The sequence below is a fragment of the Acanthaster planci genome, linkage group LG19, assembly GCF_054643075.1.
Source record: "Acanthaster planci isolate LZ-2023a linkage group LG19, COTS_SCS, whole genome shotgun sequence".
NCBI lineage: Eukaryota > Metazoa > Echinodermata > Asteroidea > Valvatida > Acanthasteridae > Acanthaster > Acanthaster planci.
This window is the reverse complement of record NC_141795.1, coordinates 865511-886987: the sequence shown is the minus strand read 5'-3', so window position 1 is coordinate 886987 and position 21477 is coordinate 865511. Positions and strand designations below refer to the sequence as shown.

General features: G+C 41.0%; 1 protein-coding gene and 1 long non-coding RNA gene across 49 annotated transcripts in view; both read right to left on the bottom strand.

Annotated features, from left to right (window-relative positions):
* Positions 1-21477, bottom strand: part of LOC110973034 (uncharacterized) — a 173678-nt gene that overhangs the window by 108976 nt on the left and 43225 nt on the right. For 32 of the 48 annotated variants that reach the window (XM_087130097.1, XM_087130119.1, XM_087130100.1 and 29 more), the window contains exon 1: positions 15858-16858. The exons of 4 other annotated variants lie outside the window; for them this stretch is intronic. In XM_087130097.1, the coding sequence (XP_086986223.1) occupies positions 15858-15920 (63 nt within the window). In that variant the 5' untranslated portion in view covers positions 15921-16858. Of the gene's footprint in view, positions 1-4395; positions 4554-15857; positions 16859-21477 lie in introns of those variants that run through there. 12 more of the 48 variants (XM_087130144.1, XM_087130143.1, XM_087130145.1 and 9 more) reach the window with 3 other exon arrangements.
* Positions 5582-12362, bottom strand: LOC147795946 (uncharacterized). Its single transcript, XR_015423400.1, has 2 exons — positions 7088-12362; positions 5582-7019 (listed from the first exon to the last, which is right to left on the bottom strand). It is a non-coding gene; the product is annotated as an uncharacterized LOC147795946 (long non-coding RNA).

Sequence of the window (21477 nt, the reverse complement as noted above, 5' to 3'; positions counted from 1 at the left end):
TGAATGAAGCAGCAAAAATGATCAAATGGTGTAAAGGGATAAAACCAGGTCAGGGGTTAAAGATTGGAGGTCCATATCATTGGCACCACAGGCCTGTCCACTGCTCACAGATAACAGATTTACAAATTGTAAACTGCGACCAATATTCAAATCACAGAGTTACATGTATACCAACTGTTTAAATTTAACCCGTCTGCTACTCGACAGGTCAGTTATTTATTACTCCTTTTCTTGACAATTTGCTTATGTTTACTTTTGAAAACCTCAGCTTCAGTTCTAATAATTCAGCACCGTGATAGGCAATACGTGTATAAGACATTTTACAGGTTTTGACATGACACAGCACAGCAGGCCAAAATCATTAATATTGTTGTGCCCATATTTACTCAAGAATGAGAAAATGTGTGGGTGAAGCAGGGCCCAACCCCCCTGACACAGTGGGCCAGGCCGATCCTTGCGGGGCCTCCAGAAACCCAAGTTGATTGCCTCTTTTCACTGGCTGTGCTGGTGTGTGGGCGTCATCCTTCGGATCACTTATTATTTGTGTTTGGCTTGCTCCAGGAACTGGGTTAAAGCATGTATCGGTGCATACGTGTACATATTTGGGAGTTAAAGGCGTCATTTCGAGGCAACAGTTCCGTCTGGCTGCCCACTTCAAAGCCTCAAAAACTTGGACATGTCATTTTAAGATGCTCCAAAGAAATTTTTCAACGTGAGGCGGTGACTGGTCATACACACAGGCATCTTGTTTATATTCAAACCCGTTCCTTTATACTTGATACAAAGCACAGATGATTAATGCACAGCACGATGAATATGGTACATTTTATAATACACATAAATCAAGGGCATTTTAGAAGAAAATTCCAACTCTTTTCCCTTGAAACTGTTTGTGATGTTACAACTAAATTTGGAAAGAAACTCTAACACTCAATGAATTGTACGTCTTGGGCAATTTTGATGAGATCATTATACATGTACCCTGCATCGTTACCTACATGTAAACCAAAACAAAGTTATACTTTTTTCTTTAAATACAAGCAAAACAAATTCTTCAATACCTGCAACTTATACTTACAATTCAACTTACATCATCTACTCAATTTATACATCTAAATCATTTGAGAGGATGGTGCATGGAATACACTGTACAGCGCCTACGGAAGGGCAGTGAACCAGATCTATACATGATTACATTGTACATGTACATGTCAATTCAACGAGCAAATCATATGAGTAGAATTTTCAGGGACGTTATGCAAATGGCGTCAACAACTTTTCAACCCCACACATACAAGCTAAAGGCAATAAGATGGCCATGATGTACACTGTGATTACGCTTCAGTGCCGTATAAACTACATCGTGCTTATCCATGCTTGACACCCTAACTAGGTATCAGCTCTAACTCTCCCTTTCCAGCATTCTGAAGAACTGGCATTCTATAGAAATAAATGCATCATTTGAAGGGAGTTGATGGTTGAAATAAGAGGGCTGACACATTCTTGAATGTAGCTATGATGAAGGCCATGCTCTAAAAATATCTGCTGTCAAGCCAAAAGACCCCCTCCCCCTACACACACAAAAAACTGATAAAAATTTCTGATTTGAATTGTGATTCTTTCACTGCCCACGGCGCTTCCAAATTCCACACTTTTTCAGGAGAGCTTCGATTGCGATCACCGATACTTCTGGCTAAGTTTCCTGTGGGCAACTTCAAAAGCAGACCGGTTTTCCCACAGTTGCCTTGCTCTGACTGAATGTTATCGCTGACAAGTCTAGCCTGCCTTGGGAAATCGTTGGAGACACATCAAGTTTGTAAAGTTCATGGCCAGCTCAGCCTTAATTCACAATAGTCTTTATTTAAAAAAGGACAAATTGGCCACTATTCCAATGGGTGTTAAGTTCCAGTACAGCCAGCCCGGGACAGAGTTGCAACAGTAGTTGAATGTGTGGCTCACTGGTATGTGAGAATGTGCCATTCGTGTGAACTACAATTCAATACACATCAAATGGAGGAAACAACCCGAGCAAAATGCCGCAACTCAAGAGTGTCAGCAGAGCATGATGGGCTAATGGGATCTTAACGTCCAACGCAGGATTACATCCAGATCCTGACAATAATGAACTTCTCCGCAAGGCGGAAACATCATTCGACCGGTACAAAGCTTTCACATTTTTAACTGTATAAGTAATGTGTGTCATACCAGAAAAACTCAATTCTGCTCATCCTAGCAAGGCCGTTGGGATTATCCATTCAGACCCCCAAAAATGAAAATACTTCCAACGGTGCAACATGAAAGATTTTCTGGAGGCCAAGGCTTGCCAAAGAATAATATTAATACCTAACGAAAAGGATAAAATCTCCAATGGAAAAAATGAAAAGAGACACATCCAAAATGTTAAATTTAACGACATTATTCTTATGAATCTGCACATTCAATAACATAGAACAATACCAGTACATGTACATGTGTACATACTACAAAAATGTAGCTTCTCCATTCCTTTAATTGGGTTGAGGCAGAACTGGGTGCTTTCAATCCCTCAACACCAAGTAATACCCATTCAAGGGGGACTGAAGTGCACCCCTTGACAATCAGGCTAAATCCCCTGAGGGGTGCAGCACTGGGCCGATGAATACAAATAGGGGAGCCATAATACAAAATAAGTTTGCCAGAAGGGGCTTTCAGAGGTATCATTCCAAGTCACTGCAAGCGTGCCCTTTTGGCAGGTAAACACTCACTGGTCCTGTAATGTACCTGGGAGTGACCACTTTACTTGCAAAAGGAGAAAGGAACACGGAAATGACCCTAGTTATCCCATGGAGCAAGGCTCTATGGTTATACTGCACCCATACACAGATTTATGTAAACGTACATGTGTACCTAAATTAACAATACCTGGACTATGAATATTGATGGAGCATGAAGTCCATCTGCAAGCTGAACAGGCCTACAGGGTACTTCCAGAAGTGAGAAGTGAATACAGAAGTCTTCATCCTACCCTACACGTGATTATGCAATGCACATACTGTACATTGTCAACAGATTTGATTTTTTTTTTGCTGAACAGAAAAAAAAACATGAAAATGTACTTGAACGCAATGTGATTAAAAGTGGATGCGAAGACTTCACACAATTTCAGCACTGAGTTATTTGTACACTGAACGTGGTTTAAGGGTATGCAGTCGCTACCCCCAAGAGCGAATATTTACCAAATGTGACCCGCTCAGGGAAAAGGTGATTATAAGTGGCGCCATGTACCCGTTATTTCTGTGAAGTGGCAAAGTTGAGAGAAATTTCTTTTGGAATTCCACTTTTTTTTTCTTTTTTTTTTGTCCAGCATAATATCTTTGATTTCTAGTGTTTCACAGTTTTATGAGCAACAAGGTTCAAAAGGAAGATTCTCGTTGCTAGGGAAAATTAACATGAGTCTTCCAAACCTAAGACTGGATTAGACTCGATGTTTTCAAAGCCTGTAAACTCAACAGAACTAATTAATATGAAAAACGTCATCTCTCCAGAACAGAATGGCTATTGCCCTCTGCTGTGTACTAAAATGAGAGCTTCCACTTTGGAGTTTCCAGAGATCCAGGTGACTTTTTTTGTTGCGACATACCTTTTAGAGCGGGTCTCAAATTTAACCAAAGCAAAAAAAAAAAAAAAGAGGACGATTAACATTATAGGTTTCTATTCAAGAATTTAGCAATAACTGTACAGTTAGTTTTTTTTTTACATTACCGACTGAATTCCTGGAAATATGTCTCTTCTGGATCCTTTTGATACTGCACGTTCACTGGCATTAACATGTGAATTGAACTTAACCATAGAGCAAGGAAATGTTCATCAATCCTGCCACTTTTGATTATCAACAGATTTCTTTTTTCCAAGTTTTAACCAAATCAATCAATTCACAGCCACACCTATATTTACTACCACATCATAGCATGTACACTCTATATCAAAGCAGTACGCATGTACATGATTTGTAAAGAAATTACAACAGAAGTCAAGCCTGACTTGTCATCTGAGAACTACGGTACAGTGAATATACACACAAATTTCAGGGACAGAGTGATTCTAGTTTTGTAGGATGAAGAATGTACAGATGCGAAGTACATGTACAGTGGCATACCATGCCTGAACTTTGGTGAACCACCAAAAACATAAACACCATCTGGAGAGAAACTTGCAGCCTGTACATGTACATGTACATTGTAAGTCCCAATGTCATGTCCGTGGCAAGCACACCAAGTCGACACCTTCATTCTTACTGCGTTGGCAGGGCTGTGATAATGGCATACACATACAACTACACGTATCAAGACAGCCATATTTTATGTAACCACAACCAGCATTGATAAATGACCAGATGGCCAAACATCATGCACTTACCCTTATCAGAGTCATATTTCCAATAAAATTCCAGTAAGACTCCAATCTAGTGAAAATTGGCTCTTTGGGCTGGACAGACTCTAATGAAACTGTTCAACTACGAGCACCAACGCCAGACGCAGCCTTGCACTCCTTGAATGAACACCAAGTACCAACCTCACAGAAAAGGCAACACGCCCCAGTAGACACACACACAGGTAAGCCAAAAGTAGATTACACCCACACAATGGGGAATCAGACAGAATGGGCCCACCACAGGCAAACAAGGGCCCTGGTCGGCCTTGTCGCCACATGGCTCAGGGGTACGCTTGTGGGTACACAACAGTCCTCCATGCCCGGCCAGACTCAGTCTCAAGGCCATGACCTTTGACCCCAGAATGACAGGTGCCTTTACCAGTGCAAGATGACATTTGGGAACTGATATAATCTGGTATGATCCAATCACTCAGCGGGATGTCCAGTGCTGCTCAGAAATTCACCGTGTTCCACACAAATAGGGGTATGGCCTACAATTGAGAGGTCTGATCAGGTAGGGTATGCAGAGAGTTTAAGATGTATGTATATATGTATCTCCATATTTTACCATTTGTCAAACTAACTGCATGTGTGGCTTGTCTCTATTTAGACTACACTTTTGCATGTCCTCTCCTTTCCTGTAACCAGGCTTTAACTTAACAAAGACAGGGGAGGAAAGGGGAGAATTTTCCCTCCCCTCCCCCCACGGTTGTTGTGACAGTGTGCTGCAATCCTTCCCTCCCCCCTCAGGACATTTCAGCCCCCACTGAGCCACGAGTGGCTTTCAGTGTAGCACCCCCTTAGCCACATGAGGCCTTGCATGAGAACTACAAACCCTATTCCGACATCTTCCTCTGTGTTAGTTCATAATGAGCCTTCATTCTGTACACGTACACTGTACCTATTGATAATTTTTGTTTTAGGAACCTAATCCATGAGACCATTACACTGGGGCACTGTTTGCCCTCTCTGAATGCAAGCACGACTGGCTAAGTACAAAAACCTCAAAGCGCTCAATTTTCTTTCTCCACATTTAGAAGTAGCGGTACAAACTGTCACATTCTGCACATGTACCAGTCCATGTACGAGTACACATCACTACACAAAATGAATGTACCCCAGTACATGTGGTAACTTATTCCCTAGCTGATAAAGATAATTTAAAAAAAAAAAATAAGCAAAAATGAATGAAATAGACACATCTATGAAAGTAAAAAACCCTTTGACAAGTTTCCAGTGAAATGCTCCTGTACACAACATCGGGGTGACATTTTCATCGGCGACCAACAAACATGCTTATGAAGCTAGTGCGTCACGGAAAATCAAATGCAATCTAGATCAAGATGTGGTCTGTCAGCGGGATAGAAAAGATTCTAATTAAAAACTGCCAAGCCGCCCGTCCCCTTTCGTCAAAAAAAAAAAAAACCCTCCCATGGTAGACAGTTCATGCATAGAGAATAAAGGAACCTCCACGATTCGTGTGCGCAGTGCGAGATAAAAAAGCTATGCCTAAATGTATCAATAATGGTTGGGGAGTTACATTCCAACCTAATGTTGATTTTATTGAGAGGGGTATCAGGTAAAATTCTCCCCGTGTGTGTGAGGGTATACAATATATTTACATGTATGTCAACAAGAGTCCAAAGTGCAGGGAAATATACGTGCAGAAGGAACATCAAACTACAAAAATTCTGTTAAAAAATCCATGGACAGTCCTGCTATCAAAGCAAATGTAACAATACTCAATGCTTTAATACAAAACACTAAAGGGAAAATTGACAAAGTGCAAGATTTTACAAATTTGTGCCAGAATAAGCTCTCCACTCACTTATGCCTGCATTAGAAGTTAACGGAAAAAGACAACATTTAGTTCACGTGAAATATTTTAAAATAACAATAAATATTCTTTTTATTATTTTTACAATACTGGTACTTCACGTGAACTAAATGTTTTCTATTTCTGTTACCCTTTAAGTTAAACGTACTGATGCAACAATCACAATGCATAGTAAACATGCAACATGAACACCTTTCTGAAATATTCAGACATATTTCTGTCTTGGCATCTTTGATGGAGTACTACAAATACATGCAAGTGCACATTGACATAATTTATTTCAAGCTGCCTCACTAATTCCGATCAAGCCTGATCCAGCCTTGCCCATATTTTATTTCCCCCCAATAACCAGATGGTTCATTTCACATTCAGCAAGACATTCGCATTGGCCAGACATGAGAAAGAATGTACAATGTAAGAGGTTGGGAGGCCCCAGTGACCTTGGCACATCCTGGCCTAGTGTAGACCTAGATGTTATACTGGGAATCCTTCCTAATGTATAGACCAGCTAGAATAGCCTCCCTTATCTTAAAGGTGCACACTCCCTTGATTTTGTTTTAAAGGGTCTGTGTGATTTTTTTTTTTTACAACCATTGAAAATGCACCCTTGTGTTTCAATTGAACCTATTTCCAATTTCGGTCTGGCTATTTTCAAAGGCATTTGGGGATGCTTTTGGTGCCTTTTTTGTTTTGATGCCAATCTGTATTTGCATATTTATGGGCAAACAACATCGTGGTGCGCCTGGAAGGACACGCTGTAAATGCTTACGTCCTTTTGCCGGGAAGCATAATTACTGCAAAAAACTTTTCCCGGCAAAAGGACGTAAGCGCGCTTACAACCTTTTGCTGGGCACAACGACATGTACATCTATAATGCAGTTACAGTAGTTGTTTATTGCCTGACATGCAACATGAAATACAGACAGACTGATGAAACATCTAGGACGGATTAAAATAAGTATGCATATAAAAGTAGGAAAAGCAAAATAATGCCTCATCAGCACCTTCAACAGTGCTGCGGATGTCTAGCTGAGGCAGAGTAATTGTAATCCATGCTCACATAGCGCACATCAATCAATGGATCCATTACACCTGTCTCCAAACCTGCTGCATCAATCAATTATATGATACAACATGGCACCGGCAAACATTGACGGGCGGTCATGCATTGTCACCAGGTTGAAATTTGAAACTCTGGTTAATTTCTCATTTGTCTGTTGCAACAGGGACCATCAACCACAGGAGGAAAAGTATTCATCACAGAAAGTTTGACAATAAAAAAGGAAAGGAGATTTGAAGGCTGCAGCCTTCGTATAACTGGTTTGATTTTGACCAATAATTTTCAACTGGAGATCAAGCACTTTCTGATACTCTAATTGCAAATTAAAAAAAACATGCATAATTGATCAGGGTAGATTAGAATACAAACAAATCCATAATTTTCACTATACTAAAAATAAAACAATTGGGTGAGGTAATTTTAATGCACAGCATACAATCCACGTAACCTTGCCTCACCCATTCACAAATAAAATGCATAAATTCCTAAGGAAAATATCCTCAAATTTGAAGGCATTTTGTCATCATTTGAAGACTGACCTCCAAAATGTTCAACTTTTAGTCCAATAAACCCTGGTACATTTAAGCTGTACTTGCCAGGGATTCCAACAATTTGACTGTTGCAGTGGTCATGAATCACCATCTAATAGTTTTACATTGACCAAGCACAACTGGTAGTCCAACTAGCACCACTTTGTTTTGTTGATGGGTGCAGAGTGAGACGCTTGACCTCAGCCGAGGTCAGCACTGAAATCCCTGGGGCCATGTGGTTGGTTTCTATTGGGATAACAAAAAGTGGCAGCAAACTTCTTGTACTTGAGAACTCCATACCACTAGAGCTTGTTCATATGATAACTGTCTGGCCTGTAATGTGAGAAAACTGCTGCACTCTGGTGACAGGTGATCATTAAGGCAATTAGTCTGGCCCCAAATTGGGTCAGGGCTGTTTATCTGATGGTTCTCCAAGAGATTACAGAGGGCTTACACGTGGACTACAATGGGAGCCCTACATGGACAATGTAGGTGGGTAGGCCTATACTCTGACAGAACAAACCCACAACAGGGACGTGACTAATTGTAATTTCACAAGCTGAGATAGACTTACAAACCAGGTACCCTACTGGGACACATGATGTAAGTGACAACTTGTGTACCCCCATGGGTGCACTGAACTAATTCAAGCTCCATTGAAAATAGTGTAAAATCAACCAAGTTTGGAGCCCCATGGCAGGCAACTGAAGTCCCTGAGGCCTCTCAAACAAAAATCAATGTGCTGTTTGGTCCTTCAGATTTCATTTGATTTTCAATTTTTAGTAGGTTAACCAATGAATTTTTTAATTATCCGCCCAAAACAAACTCACCCCCCAAAAAGTGAATGTTGCCAAGCCCTCCCAGCGGCCATTTTTCAAATGACATCCCTCACCTTCCTGGGGCTCTTCTGACTAATTTTCAATCCCATTTTTGTCTGCTTTGCCCCCAGATGGGTGCCCCTGAATCTACAGAGATGATCCTGGGCCATACTGACACAATTCCACCATTTCCTGGCCCAAACAGACCCCTCTTTTCGAAACAATCTCTGGGGGTACTTTTTCTGCGCCTCGGCCCGGCGGAGAATTTTCCTTGAATTGGGACACTGCACCCCCATGCTTCACATAAATGGACCATTCGTACATGTACTATCTGACTATGCCATCCACAAGTTCAAGTTAATGGTTAAAAGTGATTTGAATTATTACACCTGGGGTTTTTCTCCCACATATTATTTTAGTCAAATGCTTAGATGCTGCACTTTGGCACCTTGGAAAAAAAATTGACCCGAGAATGGGCCCAGGTCCAGGAGCCTCTGTCAAGTACATATAGGCCCCTATTTGTAAGCTGGGCCATCAATCCTTTCATGAAGCTATAAAATTGATGCCAACAACCCACTAAGTGCAGGTGTATATCAAATTCAACTGTCTTCCACCCTGCAGCAGATCTCAATTCAAGTCGAAGGACATCCCTGTAGACCTTTGTCAGAGCAGAAGTAGGGCCTATTGTTTTTCTAACCGCTACAACAAAACACCTTGACAATCTGCGGGTCTGTAAAAGGAGACCCGTGGCTTTTCAAAGACAAAATTTTTCTGTGTACCAGCACAATTTAGATGGTTTATAACTTTTGGAATCAAACACACTGGTGATCTGAAGTACATGGGAGAAGCCATTGGAAAATACAATAAAGGCTTTGCATGATAGCCATCTTGTATGGCACTGTTTTGGCAATTCTTTTTGTTCCACAGGGAAGCCTCCTTTGTGCATGCCCTGTGGTTGTGGAACAAAAGCACTGGCCTGCAAGATGGCAGCCATACAACCCTCTATAACCATACCAGAAGATGCTCTAAATGTAGACATTCTTTTTTCCCTTCTTTTTAATCCCAAACTTTTGTGAAATAAGCCAATACTTGAGGATCCAACAGTGTACTGTACATGTCTCTGTACTGTCCACAATGAGCAAACTTCCCTCTGGGATAGTGTTTGCAACTTTTAATAGAATCAACATGTAAACATCACGCATTCACCAAGCTTCAAACAGCTATCCTGGTACCAGTAAATTTGTAATAACCCAAATAAGAGCAAGAAACAAAGACCCGGTCTTTCCAAGTCAGGCTTGAACACAGATCTACGTGCACATGTCAAGCTTTTCCTGAAGTGTGCAAACACTGGCCGCTGATACTTCCTGAATTACTTCCTCCAAATAGATTCCCTATGGACATCGGTTAAGTCAGCGGTGTTGTTAAACTGAAGTTGGTAACAGGATTACCCATTTGTCTTGGCTTCTTCTTAATACCAAAACCACTCCACCAACAAGCTTAGTTACTGTAAACTCAGGAACCTTTTCACTCGCCAAAGATGTTCATATATTGTTAAACTCGGTCACTTATACATTATAAAGTTCTGTGCCACTAAAATCTAAGACTTCACCTGATTTTGGCCACACATTTACATGTACCATTACTCTGTAATTTCAAGAAAACAACTGTTCTGCTAACATTTAACAATACACCGGCAGTTACATGTATGTTGTACATGGGTGATATATGTACCCTTGTACACATGTACACGTTTCAACTTACATGAAATTATAGTAAGTGTGATACACAGGCCCTTTAAAATCTCAATGTTTTGGAAGAGTGGCTTGTGTGTCATGCTCTTGGAATTCCACTAGGCAGAGGAGATAGGCTAAACACCTCCATCTGCAAGATCGGTGAGCCAAGTTCCCAGTGGATCTTGTGATGGATTCTCAAGACATTGGAATGTCAGTTATCTGCAGCAAGCCTCACCACCAAAACATGCGGTCCATGTTTACCGTAGCGATACAAAAACATGTGGGCCTACAGACAGCATGCAACCCTAATAACATTCCCGCTGTACTTATGAAATCATTTTTTCCCCCTCTGAGGCAGGGTGTCAATTGTGATGGTTGACTGCCAGGAATCTGTCTGAATAGCAGACTGAAATGTGTCGAGGGCGGGGAGGGGGGGAGAGGTACATTGCTCTTGATAGTAGGGTATGGGTAATGTACAGGGGGAGTTAGGCAGAGCTAGCGTCCTAGCTATGGTGCATTACAGTGTTGTGCAGGGAGGGATATAAATTTCTGCTTCCTGGAGTTACTCATCAAAACTGTATGTTATAAAATGAGGGAGCTGCATTGCCACAGCCTCTGTATTTGTTTGGTGATTTATTGTTGATGTTGGTGCAAATTTCTGAGAAACGTTTGGACTAGTGTGCTGGTTTGTGCCAATTTGAAAGGGGGCGGGGATTAATCATCAATGCCACTAGTCTCTCCTCCCACCCCATCCTGCCCCACCCCCAAAGAATGGACCGAGTATTTTAGCTTAACTTACTGAACTGTTGCACTGAGATATGGCTCAATTTACAAAAAAAAAATTGAATAAAATTCTGAAAATTTATCAAATCCCATGAAATAAGTCTATCCTGACATCTTGGTTTTTGAAGCCGGAGCCCATATGATTTGCCCCTTTTGAACGCGGTCATTGTATCCAGACAAGATGGCCAGTCTCGCCTTTGGTCAACAGTTCGAGTTCTTCACAATTTGTTTGATTCTCCAGTTAAAGTCCTTACCCCTGTCCCAATTCCATGAAAGAAACAATCAACTGTACTCCCACCCACCCCCAGGAAAATCCCTACCCCTGGGGTTTACCTCTTATGTTACATGCCTCTCCTCCAAAAAAAACCAAATCACCAAACCCCATCATAGGGTCTAGGTGGAGGTACAATCCATACCAGTGCCTAGTTCAGAGGAAACCTTGAGAAACCAATTCCCAGAACAAAACCCAGACAGAACGCTCCAAGGATCACAGCTGTGGCTTTTAGCAGTTACTGGCACAACACAGCAACAACAGACAATTATCTGGAGGATTTTTTTCCTCAATGGTGTCATCATGGTGTCATCAACATCCGGCCTTGGGCATTCAGTATTGCTCCAGACATTAAACCATTCTACAGGTTGTTTTTTTTTTTCTTCTGGTCCACTGGTTGAATTCATGAATTGGAAGCCCAGGGCTATGTCTGAAGTGGGTATAACTCCAACAGGTGTGCTCACCTGTCAGAGAATGATTTTTTTAATCTGTGATGCTGATTGTGAAGAAATCATGCTAAAGATTTCACTTCTATTTCTCTGTTTCCTTCTTGTCCTGTTATGAAAAATTTTATGGTGTACATTTCACAGGAAATGGGACTGGTTAGAATTAAATTTGAATTTCTATTGATTTTTTTTAAATGGGGGGGCTGGATTAAATTTTGATTCTTCAGGTTATACAGGTTGCAACTGATTTTCTTTTTATCTTTATTTCAATTTCTGAAAAATGCAATGTATTGTTTTACCACTTTGTAACTGTGAGTAATAAAATCTGATAATGACAAGATGTTTTTCACTGATTTTCATTATGAGGCCCTGTCATTTCATTTACAAAGTTGGCATATGAAACCAGACCCATTTCGTTTCTCAATCTACACCGACACTATGTCATCTGATATTCGTATCACAGACAGATGCTGCTTAGTTCGCGTCCTCATCGAGAGCGCACACCAGACGCTCTGCGCCTGCTCAGGGGACAGCATGGCGTGTACACCTCATCAGAGGAGAGATGGTTTCTGCACTATTGCATTCCGCATCACCTGTCGTCTTCACAGACAGCTTGCGGTTCTGTGCTGCACAGCAGCCAGGGAAGTTTTGGCGGGCTCCTTGCCCGCCACAACATTTTATTGTGGCCTAACCCTTCTCCGAATGAGCCAAGCTACATGTAACAATGACTGAAATTAATCAGAAGTATCAAAATTTGTATCAACATTCAACAAAAATTCATCCCACTGTCAACTTGATCCCGCAATATTCTGGGTTACACATGCTCTTGTTGTTCTCATGAAGACCATATTAAAATTAAAAACCAAAGAAATTATTTTTAAAAGCCTAATCTACTCTGGGGTTTTTTGTTTTTTGAATTTTTTTTTTAGATATTTCTCAAGGTATATAGACATTATCTTATTTTACACGGTCTGACCTTTTCAGGGAGAGAGTGCCACAGATAAGACGTTTTCAAGCAGATGCCTTGTTGGCCCCACAAGTATACATGTGGGTATTAATGATGTACATGTACATCACATCAACTGCGGCATACATGTGTACATGTACAAATGCTGGTTAATATACATTGTATAGGCGTGCCAGTGCCTGTACATCCATACATGTACTTTGTAAGTATGAAGCATTTTTGTAAGAATATTTTCAGGAAATAATTTCCATGAAGTCAAAACATGGATGTTACTTGTATTTCCAAGAAATCTGGACACAACGGAGCACTATACATGACTATTTATGCAAAGGACTGCACACAGAAATTTTCAAAGAGGCAATGGGCTCCATGACTGTTTTTCTAAGGCGATCAAGTTTCTGACGGGAAATCTCTCCAAACGGTTGTCTATCCTCCAAACATTGAGAAAATGAAAGAAGAGAGAAAGAAGCTTTGATTTCATGGGTGCTTTCAACACACTGCCAATATTTTCTGATTTGCTCCACAGACAAATCCAAAGAGCCAGCGCACTCATGCGCATGTCTAAATTTGAGCGCAAGCGTTCACTTTGGCAAGTCAAGACGCTCTATTGGTCGGTGAGGAATGTACATGTAACGCGAATGTATCACCTGCACGCGGACAGGAATGGCCCTGCAGTAAGGCTTCTGATTCTTTTCGCTGGATTTGTCTATAATGGGTACATGTAGTTTGATTTTTGTCTGTGGCAACTTATTTACTGATCTACCAACACAAACATCCCAAAGCTATCCATAAAGAAAACCCCTCCCTGGGTCCTCTCAGCACAGGCGAGGTCATCCCACTTTTATCCTCTTAATTCTCTGTCCCCCCCCCACAGCGTACTCCATAGAATCCACCTGTTCGAGCATGAAATCTCCATTAGGTGATGCTTCGCATGTCAATGTACTGACTGGACAAAAAAATTATGCCCTGGCGAGTTGACAAGCAGGAAAGTGCTGGAAAACGTGACAGTTCTCAGTGTGCTCAGGCTTCATCAAGTTAGTGTTGCAAATCCAACAGAAGGGGAACAGCTGACTTCCGTAATACATGTACTTCTTAACTATTTGTTCAAAAAGAATTTACGCTTGTCAAGATACTTATCAAATTATATTGCAATTAGTCTTAAGTTAGCTAATGCCTCTTGTAGTGCTTGAATACCCTTGTGTAAATGGTTATTAACAGTCCCCATGGAAACCATTAACATTTACAAACATGTATTTTTAAAAGCAGGGATCTCTGTGCAACTGAACATAATTCTTTTGTGATTAACTTTTCAAGGTTTATGCAGGAAGTATTGTATAGGTACCTTGTTGAAAGTTTGTTTTTTTCTTAATTAAATAAGGAAAAGAAAAACCCATGTACGGCTGTATGTACATGTACTTATCATGAGAGAGTAGAAACATCTGGCCGGTAAAACTGGTAGAGCAACAATAGATTCTTTAAAAATAGCTCATGAACAACAAATATGATAAAACGTGATCCAATTTTAATACAAAAAAATAACAAGGAGGGGCAAAATCTGCCCTGTTAACATTTTTCCCAATATTGTACATGCAGCAGTGCATTTTTCATATAGATACTGAGTCTTCAGGAGTTTTTTCAGTAATATCTTGTGGTCATTTTAACACCGAGCCGGTGAGAACTTGACAGACAGGTACTCATTACCATTCTCACCCAGCGGCCATTTTTCAGAGACAGGTCAGAAAAAAAAGAATACATTTTCCAATGATGTGCTTGATGCTCGCATGCAGGCCAAACATGTGGCATTGATCTTCCAATGGCCATAACAAAATCGTAAGTCAGACTCAGGTGAAACTTCGCAATTGCACTGATAGTCAGTGTTCGTACAAGCATGCCAAGTTTTACAAAGATCGGGTATAAGACGGCTGAGTTCTTGGGGTGGGAGGAAGGAACCCGCCCTTCCCAGCTGTTAGATCTTTTAGAGAGGCTGAAAGATGCTCTTTTAGGGTTTTTAACCTACCACAAGCTGAAGCTGCCCTCTCATCAGATGAACGATGGTACATGTACATGTATGTATATGAGCGTGTATACTTACAGTGCCGCAATAATGGCAGACACATCATATGAACTCAAAGTATTCCTGCAAAAGCTCAGGCCGTTTGGTTAAAGAGTGTCCTCTCTCGTTCATACACAACATCCAATGCAACAAATACAATCCGGGCGTGGCCACTGTCACTTGACTGACGGTATTCACTCTTAATGCAGGTACATGTACCGTAGCTGGGCCGCCAACAAAGTCATCATAAGAGCTAGACACCATAAACCCAAACACTAATCCTACATTTCTATTTATGTTGCTGTATTCCACATCAAAGCACTCTAAACATGTACAAAGGCCACCTCTGTTGCCTGCAGCATTTAACTGAAAATGTTTTGTAATTCCCCAGCTACATGTGCCTAACGGCAACAAATATTTAGCTTTGTGAGAGTAAACTCCTAGATTCATTCAAATCCAACAGAAAGCTTTGGAAGATTGTCAAGGGCTGAGGAGAGAAAAACCTGACCACTATTACTTTCCATGGAAACTGATTACCCTTGAAAGTGTAGTTGCAATAACAAATCAGCCCAGCTATTTTCTGCAAAGGGGAGTATTTTGGCTCTTAGGAAGAATGCCAGGAGGATTTGTTTAACATGAGAAAATAATTCTTGTTTGGGGGATGAAGTTTGTGCGAGACAAGAAAACATGTCTTTAAGCCGGAATTTGTCTCACTTAAGGAAAACCATTTTGACAATGCTTATAATGAGGAGGGTGCAACTAGATGGGAGAATCAACGGGAAGGATGGACGGTTGAACACTCCTTGGCCCAAATATCTGAGTATAGACTGAAATTACAAGCTACACAGGATACACTCAACTGGTAACCTGCATCTACCAACCTTACAATGTAACATTCAATACAATGATCCAATTACGTTTATTTCTCAAAACTGTGATTTACATGTACCTTACGGATGTTCTCAGAATCAAAGTCAAACTCTTCCATCTGCACGAGGGGAGAGGTGGTCATTGTGCTTGCTCACTTGTCCGAACTGGGAGACGGTGATGACAAATAAAAATGATAAATCCAGGCGGAACTAATCCCTGTGATCCACGGGGGAATCCACACGGCATCCACAGGTTGTGCAAATTGACAGGAATTCAACAAATGGTGTGCATCCACTGAAAGTTCATGTCCATCGGAGAAGGGAAAAAAGAGAGATTCACCACAAAATGCTCAAAGGGCCAAACCATGCTATGTGATGCCGCTCCAAACGAGATGTACAGTAGGCTGAGACACCCACCACGAGATTCCCCCGGAATGCTGCCTTTCATCCACTGGAAAAATGACAAATTATTCATTCATCCACTGCAAAAGCAAAATCACAATATGTGAGTAAACAAAAATCTGCAGCACCTGTCCGATACTGCCAGTTCAGCCCAGACGTCTTGTGGGGAAAGGAAAAGACAGCAGGGACAGAAGCTGAAACTGATGGCAAGGACTCAATTATGGCAACGATGCCGGCTCGAGCTGACTGCTCGTGTGCCCTACACGTGTGTGCGGAGGAGAGGAGGGTTACCAACGATGATTCTCTCGTCAGTGAGAACGACGGGCGAGATGCCCGAATGGCGAGCACACTGTATCATCAGCCACTCCCCATTAAACTGCAGTTCTGCATGTGCATCATATAGGTGTATACAGACAGCCGGTACATATGCATGTACTCATACACACACACACACACACAATCTGCACGCATTACGTCCATCCAGGCAGATATGCCGGTAATGACATGCGTACTCTGGACCTGCCCACAATCTCTTTCTCTTCAGCCGATCACAACTACAGTACATGTACAGGTACATGTACAGTATAATGCAGAGAATCACACCCTGTCTGTATGTACATGCACAGTGACAAACAACACTTGTGCTTTATCTAGCCTAGCTATACTGTAAGTTCCCTTTCTTCCCCCCTCCACCTGCTAGTGCCTAGCATCATTCTCATGTAAACACCGAAGCCCTGGGAGTCAATCTGGAGGGCCCGGGGACTGGTAACAAAAAAAAAACACCACCTTGTCCTTTCTCTCCCAGTACAGCAGTCACTGGCTAATTTACATATTCATGAGAATGTTCCCAGTCGACCAACAGCTGCATGATTTCAAACAGTATACCAGGCAAGATATGGGAGGGAGGGGTATCCCCCTTACCTGTCCGATCCCTATACACACTCTAGACTATTGTTACCTAACACATCCCCCCTAGAAGTCTGTAAAGAACTCCTGAGATTCCGATCAAACAATGACCAACACAAAGGCAGGGAGTTCTCTCCATCCCATATATTGCTTCAAATGTAATATTGGGAGCTGGGGGCTGACATTCCCTCCAGCACCTCCATATTGGCTCAGGCCATTATTGTACTATGCTCCCTTGGGCCAATTTCATGGAGCTGCTTATGCGCAAAATTTGCTTAAGTGCAAAACAGCCTTGCTTAAAAAACACAGGTTACCAGCTCAAACTCTGATTGTCATGCTAATCAAAAGACAGCTATTGATCCAAACACAATATACATCACATGGAATTTCGGCTGGTTACCTGATGTATTAAGCAAGGTTTTCTCGCCCTAATAAGCAAATTTTGTGCCTAAGCAGCTCCATGAAATTGGCCCCTGTTGGTATATTACATTTTATAACAGCTCGGGTTGTCAGGAGTGGAATACATGTATGTTTGGAAGCATTTCTACATCAGCATCACATCAATAGAACAATGTATGCTCCAGTTGCTTGACACACACCCGACCCCTCTTCGCCTTGTTTACTTTTCTGAACATTATGCTAAGGAGGCACATTCTGGTTGGTGCAGAGAAAATGCCCACTGACCGTGAAGAATTTCAGATGTTAAAGTTGTGGCTGTTGTCAGCATTTGTAATGCAGTGTACAGTGTACATGTACATGTACGTGCGCACACTTACAAATTGGTACATGTAGGTGGGATGGGATCACCCAACGACTGAAGAAAGTGCAACTCAGAACTCACATTTGAGAACTACCATCATAACTTAGAAAATATCTAAAGGCTATCAGGACACTGCTAGAATATGATCATATGCATTCACCTGGCCTCATGATATCTCTAAAGAAGCCAGAAGCCAGGATATGGTGTCCATAATAGACTTAGCCCTGAAGGCCATATATTACTATAACCTAGCCAAGTCATGATGTCGGGCCTATCCGTATTGGCATAGGCCTATAACATTTGGATTTCATTGACACCTGCATTGTTTTGTCTTCTACCCAGTTTTCTTTGAACTGTAGTCATTGCAATCTCACACTTCAATCCAATGGAGGACAAAAGCACAACCAATTCCAGTATTTCGGGGTAAACTTCATTTCATTTCAATCTGATTCCAACAATATCAGTGGAATCCAAATATTTGGCATACTCTTACATGTACATTTTATCCCAAGTCGCCTTACTTTTGAGAAACATATACAGGTCAGCAGAAAGAGACGGAAAGCTTTTAAAATAGGGATATTTTGACCCTGCCTTAATATTACCATCAGTAAATGTGGGGGTAAAAAGTTAAAAACAAAACTAGGTTAATTGAAAAAAGCGCCAACTTTAAGGCATGCACCACGTTACATGTATTATCAGAGGCCAACAATACATGCATACTTGCATGTAGGGTGTGTCCATACACTTTTATGGTTTTATGGTTTATATGGTACACTTTTAAGCCGAACATTACATAAATACATGTATATTTCATACAGTTACTTATATGTACATGTACATGACCAGGTTTGCTTACCAGCCCCCCCCCACCAGGGAAAAAATAAACTGCCTTTCCAAAGTCTAATGCAGACAATGGTGGGCCAATTTGCAGGAAACACTTGAAGCTAGGTGAATGGACTGTCTAATGGTGTGTTTGTGTAGTCTTTTGTTTGGCGAAACCTCTACAGTGCACCTGGCAAGATGTTCAACTTTGATCCACATCCAACTCCGTTAGATAAATTTGTTTAGGCCACCGCACACCAGACACCAAAGAACCCCAGGACTTTTCAAGGAATACAGCAAAATTTAGCACATCCGTGTTTTTCGAAAGTTGCAGACACATGCAGACCTGCACGTACATGTACATGTATTTACATGTACATACATGTAAATGTATGGTAACCTAAAACTCTACCAAAAATGCATACATGTACACATGTACACATACTGTACTTACATGTATTCAGTCTTTTAAACTGTATTTTCAAACCACCGTCTCATGATACTGCTAAATTACCGTCATTTTCCAGGAAACTGTTGATATCCACTCCAGCAACAAGATGAAAACATTCCAATAATACAATAATTCCCTTTGAGAACTTTCCCTTTGGTGACACAACATTTCCCTCCAATTTTTCAAGAGAAACTGTTTACTTTCTCTTGCGGCAGATATTTTAATTACGAGTGCAAAAATGTTGTAGTTACTAACAATCCCACATATCCCATCAAATTTTGACCACCTGCAAGAATTTCTGCAGAAACCCTGTCAAAAACAGTTCCCACATTTTGTCGGTTATTTCCTTTGTATTTTTGTCCCTGCGACACCCATGAATTGACTCTTGATCATACACAGCAACTGTTTTTTTCCTCAGTCCATTCCACCCTTGCATTCTGAGATCTCAAGGGAATGACAATTTTTATCAGCTTGATGCATTGTACTAAAACGTCCTCAATATACATGCTAAAATTGCCAAGAAGTAGGGCATACATGTACATGCATGCAGTGCACTAATGCAAGCCCCACTGAAAACAGTGTAAAATCAACCCAAAGTCCACCGCTCAATATTATGCAAGCCAAAATTAAAACAATTTAGCAAAATATTGTCTTGTCCTTTCAAAATCTTTCCCATTCTTTTCAAATTTGGTAGGTTTGCAAATTACATATTCACACTCTGAAATAAACTCCATCCCCTTCCCAGTCAGCCATTTTTCCAAATGACAAGTCCTAGGCTATTTTCTTGGGAACTTACATGAACATGTACGACCATTTCTCAACCTTAAATTTATCAACTCTACCCTCAGATGAAAGCCCTTAAAAACTAGGGAGTTGGTCCCTGCTTGTATTCAGAGAACTAGTTTGATTCTACTCAGATAATCATTCATGTTAACCATTATTTCAATTATTCACATTAACCATCAGATGCTGTCGTCATTGCTTGAAGGAGAGTATTAAAGAAATGCCAGTACACTGCAGCAAAGAGTTTCATGCTCATTTAGTATTCACACAGTTCGACCATTTTGGGGGCCAATCTCCTCTTTGTTTTTTCAAAGAAACTGTGAGGGGGTTATGCTAATGAGTTCCACAGAAATTATCACTAGTGCATCAGTTACCGCTAGAGTACTGCACCCAGATGTACATGTACAGGTAAGTGTACCATATGTACACACATCATGTACATCTATATGTAAATTCATATATCCATCCATCAAGCATTTCACCAGCGTGAGTCTTCCTCAACTCGCGGAAGAAAAACAGGGGAGTGGCACAAGTACACCATGACCATGTACATGTACACCGTACACGTAAGCTGCATCTTTGAAAGCGGCACTGCACACATGTACATGTACACATGCATAATGGATCAGACAATGCAATCAGCATTTGTAACACACAGGCTGTGCAAAAACATGTACTGTACAGTATGCATCCAACAAATCTTGTTCTGGCAATGCAGAATGGTATGTACATGTACGTACATGTACCAAAAATGCTACGAAGCTAGTGAAACCCACATGTACATGTACATGTAAGATAAGTCTTGCATGCTGTATGCAAACAGTGCTGTGTGTAGGGAAAGAAACTCATTTTACCAGTGGATACTTTGTTATAGCACAGAGTTACAAACCCATAGCTCTATGGTTATAGTATGTACACAAGTACCGATACATGTACATGTATGGTAAATATTGTAAGGCTATTTCCAGAACACCAACAATTTAGAAAGTAAAAAATCAAGACATGTATTATACATGTACAACACAAGTCGGAAATTAAAGCAAAAGGGTTTTTTTTTTCTGAAAAACAAAAAGCCAGCTGCTCGTTCTTCTGGTTGCCAGGCAACCAGCTCACTACTGTGATTAGTATGCAGAGCGTGGTACCGCCAACTTTGTGACTGCAAATGAAGTCGGGACTGCATGATAGTGATGATTTCTGCTCGATTCCGGGCAGAATTCGAGTGAATTTTTAACCCTGGAAGCACGGTAGAGCTCTGTCTTTTATCAGGGTTGACGTAGGGTCTGCTGATTGCAGACATGTTGGAGGCAAGAATGATGGGCAGACACTTCAGTTTTTACTTGGCCAAAACAAATGACAGGAAAGGAGGTAATCATGAATTTACCACCTTGATTGGTTCATCTCCTCTCTGATTCTAATGCACCCACCCACACAATTCAACATTTTTCCCCCGCATAGTTTTCTGAATGTGTTTATCCAACCTCTGTAGACAGTTAAATCCTCTTACCTTGAACTGTAATAATCAGTTTGGAGATTCGTTAAGAGCATTAAATTGTGAAATGTCCAGCAAATACCGGTA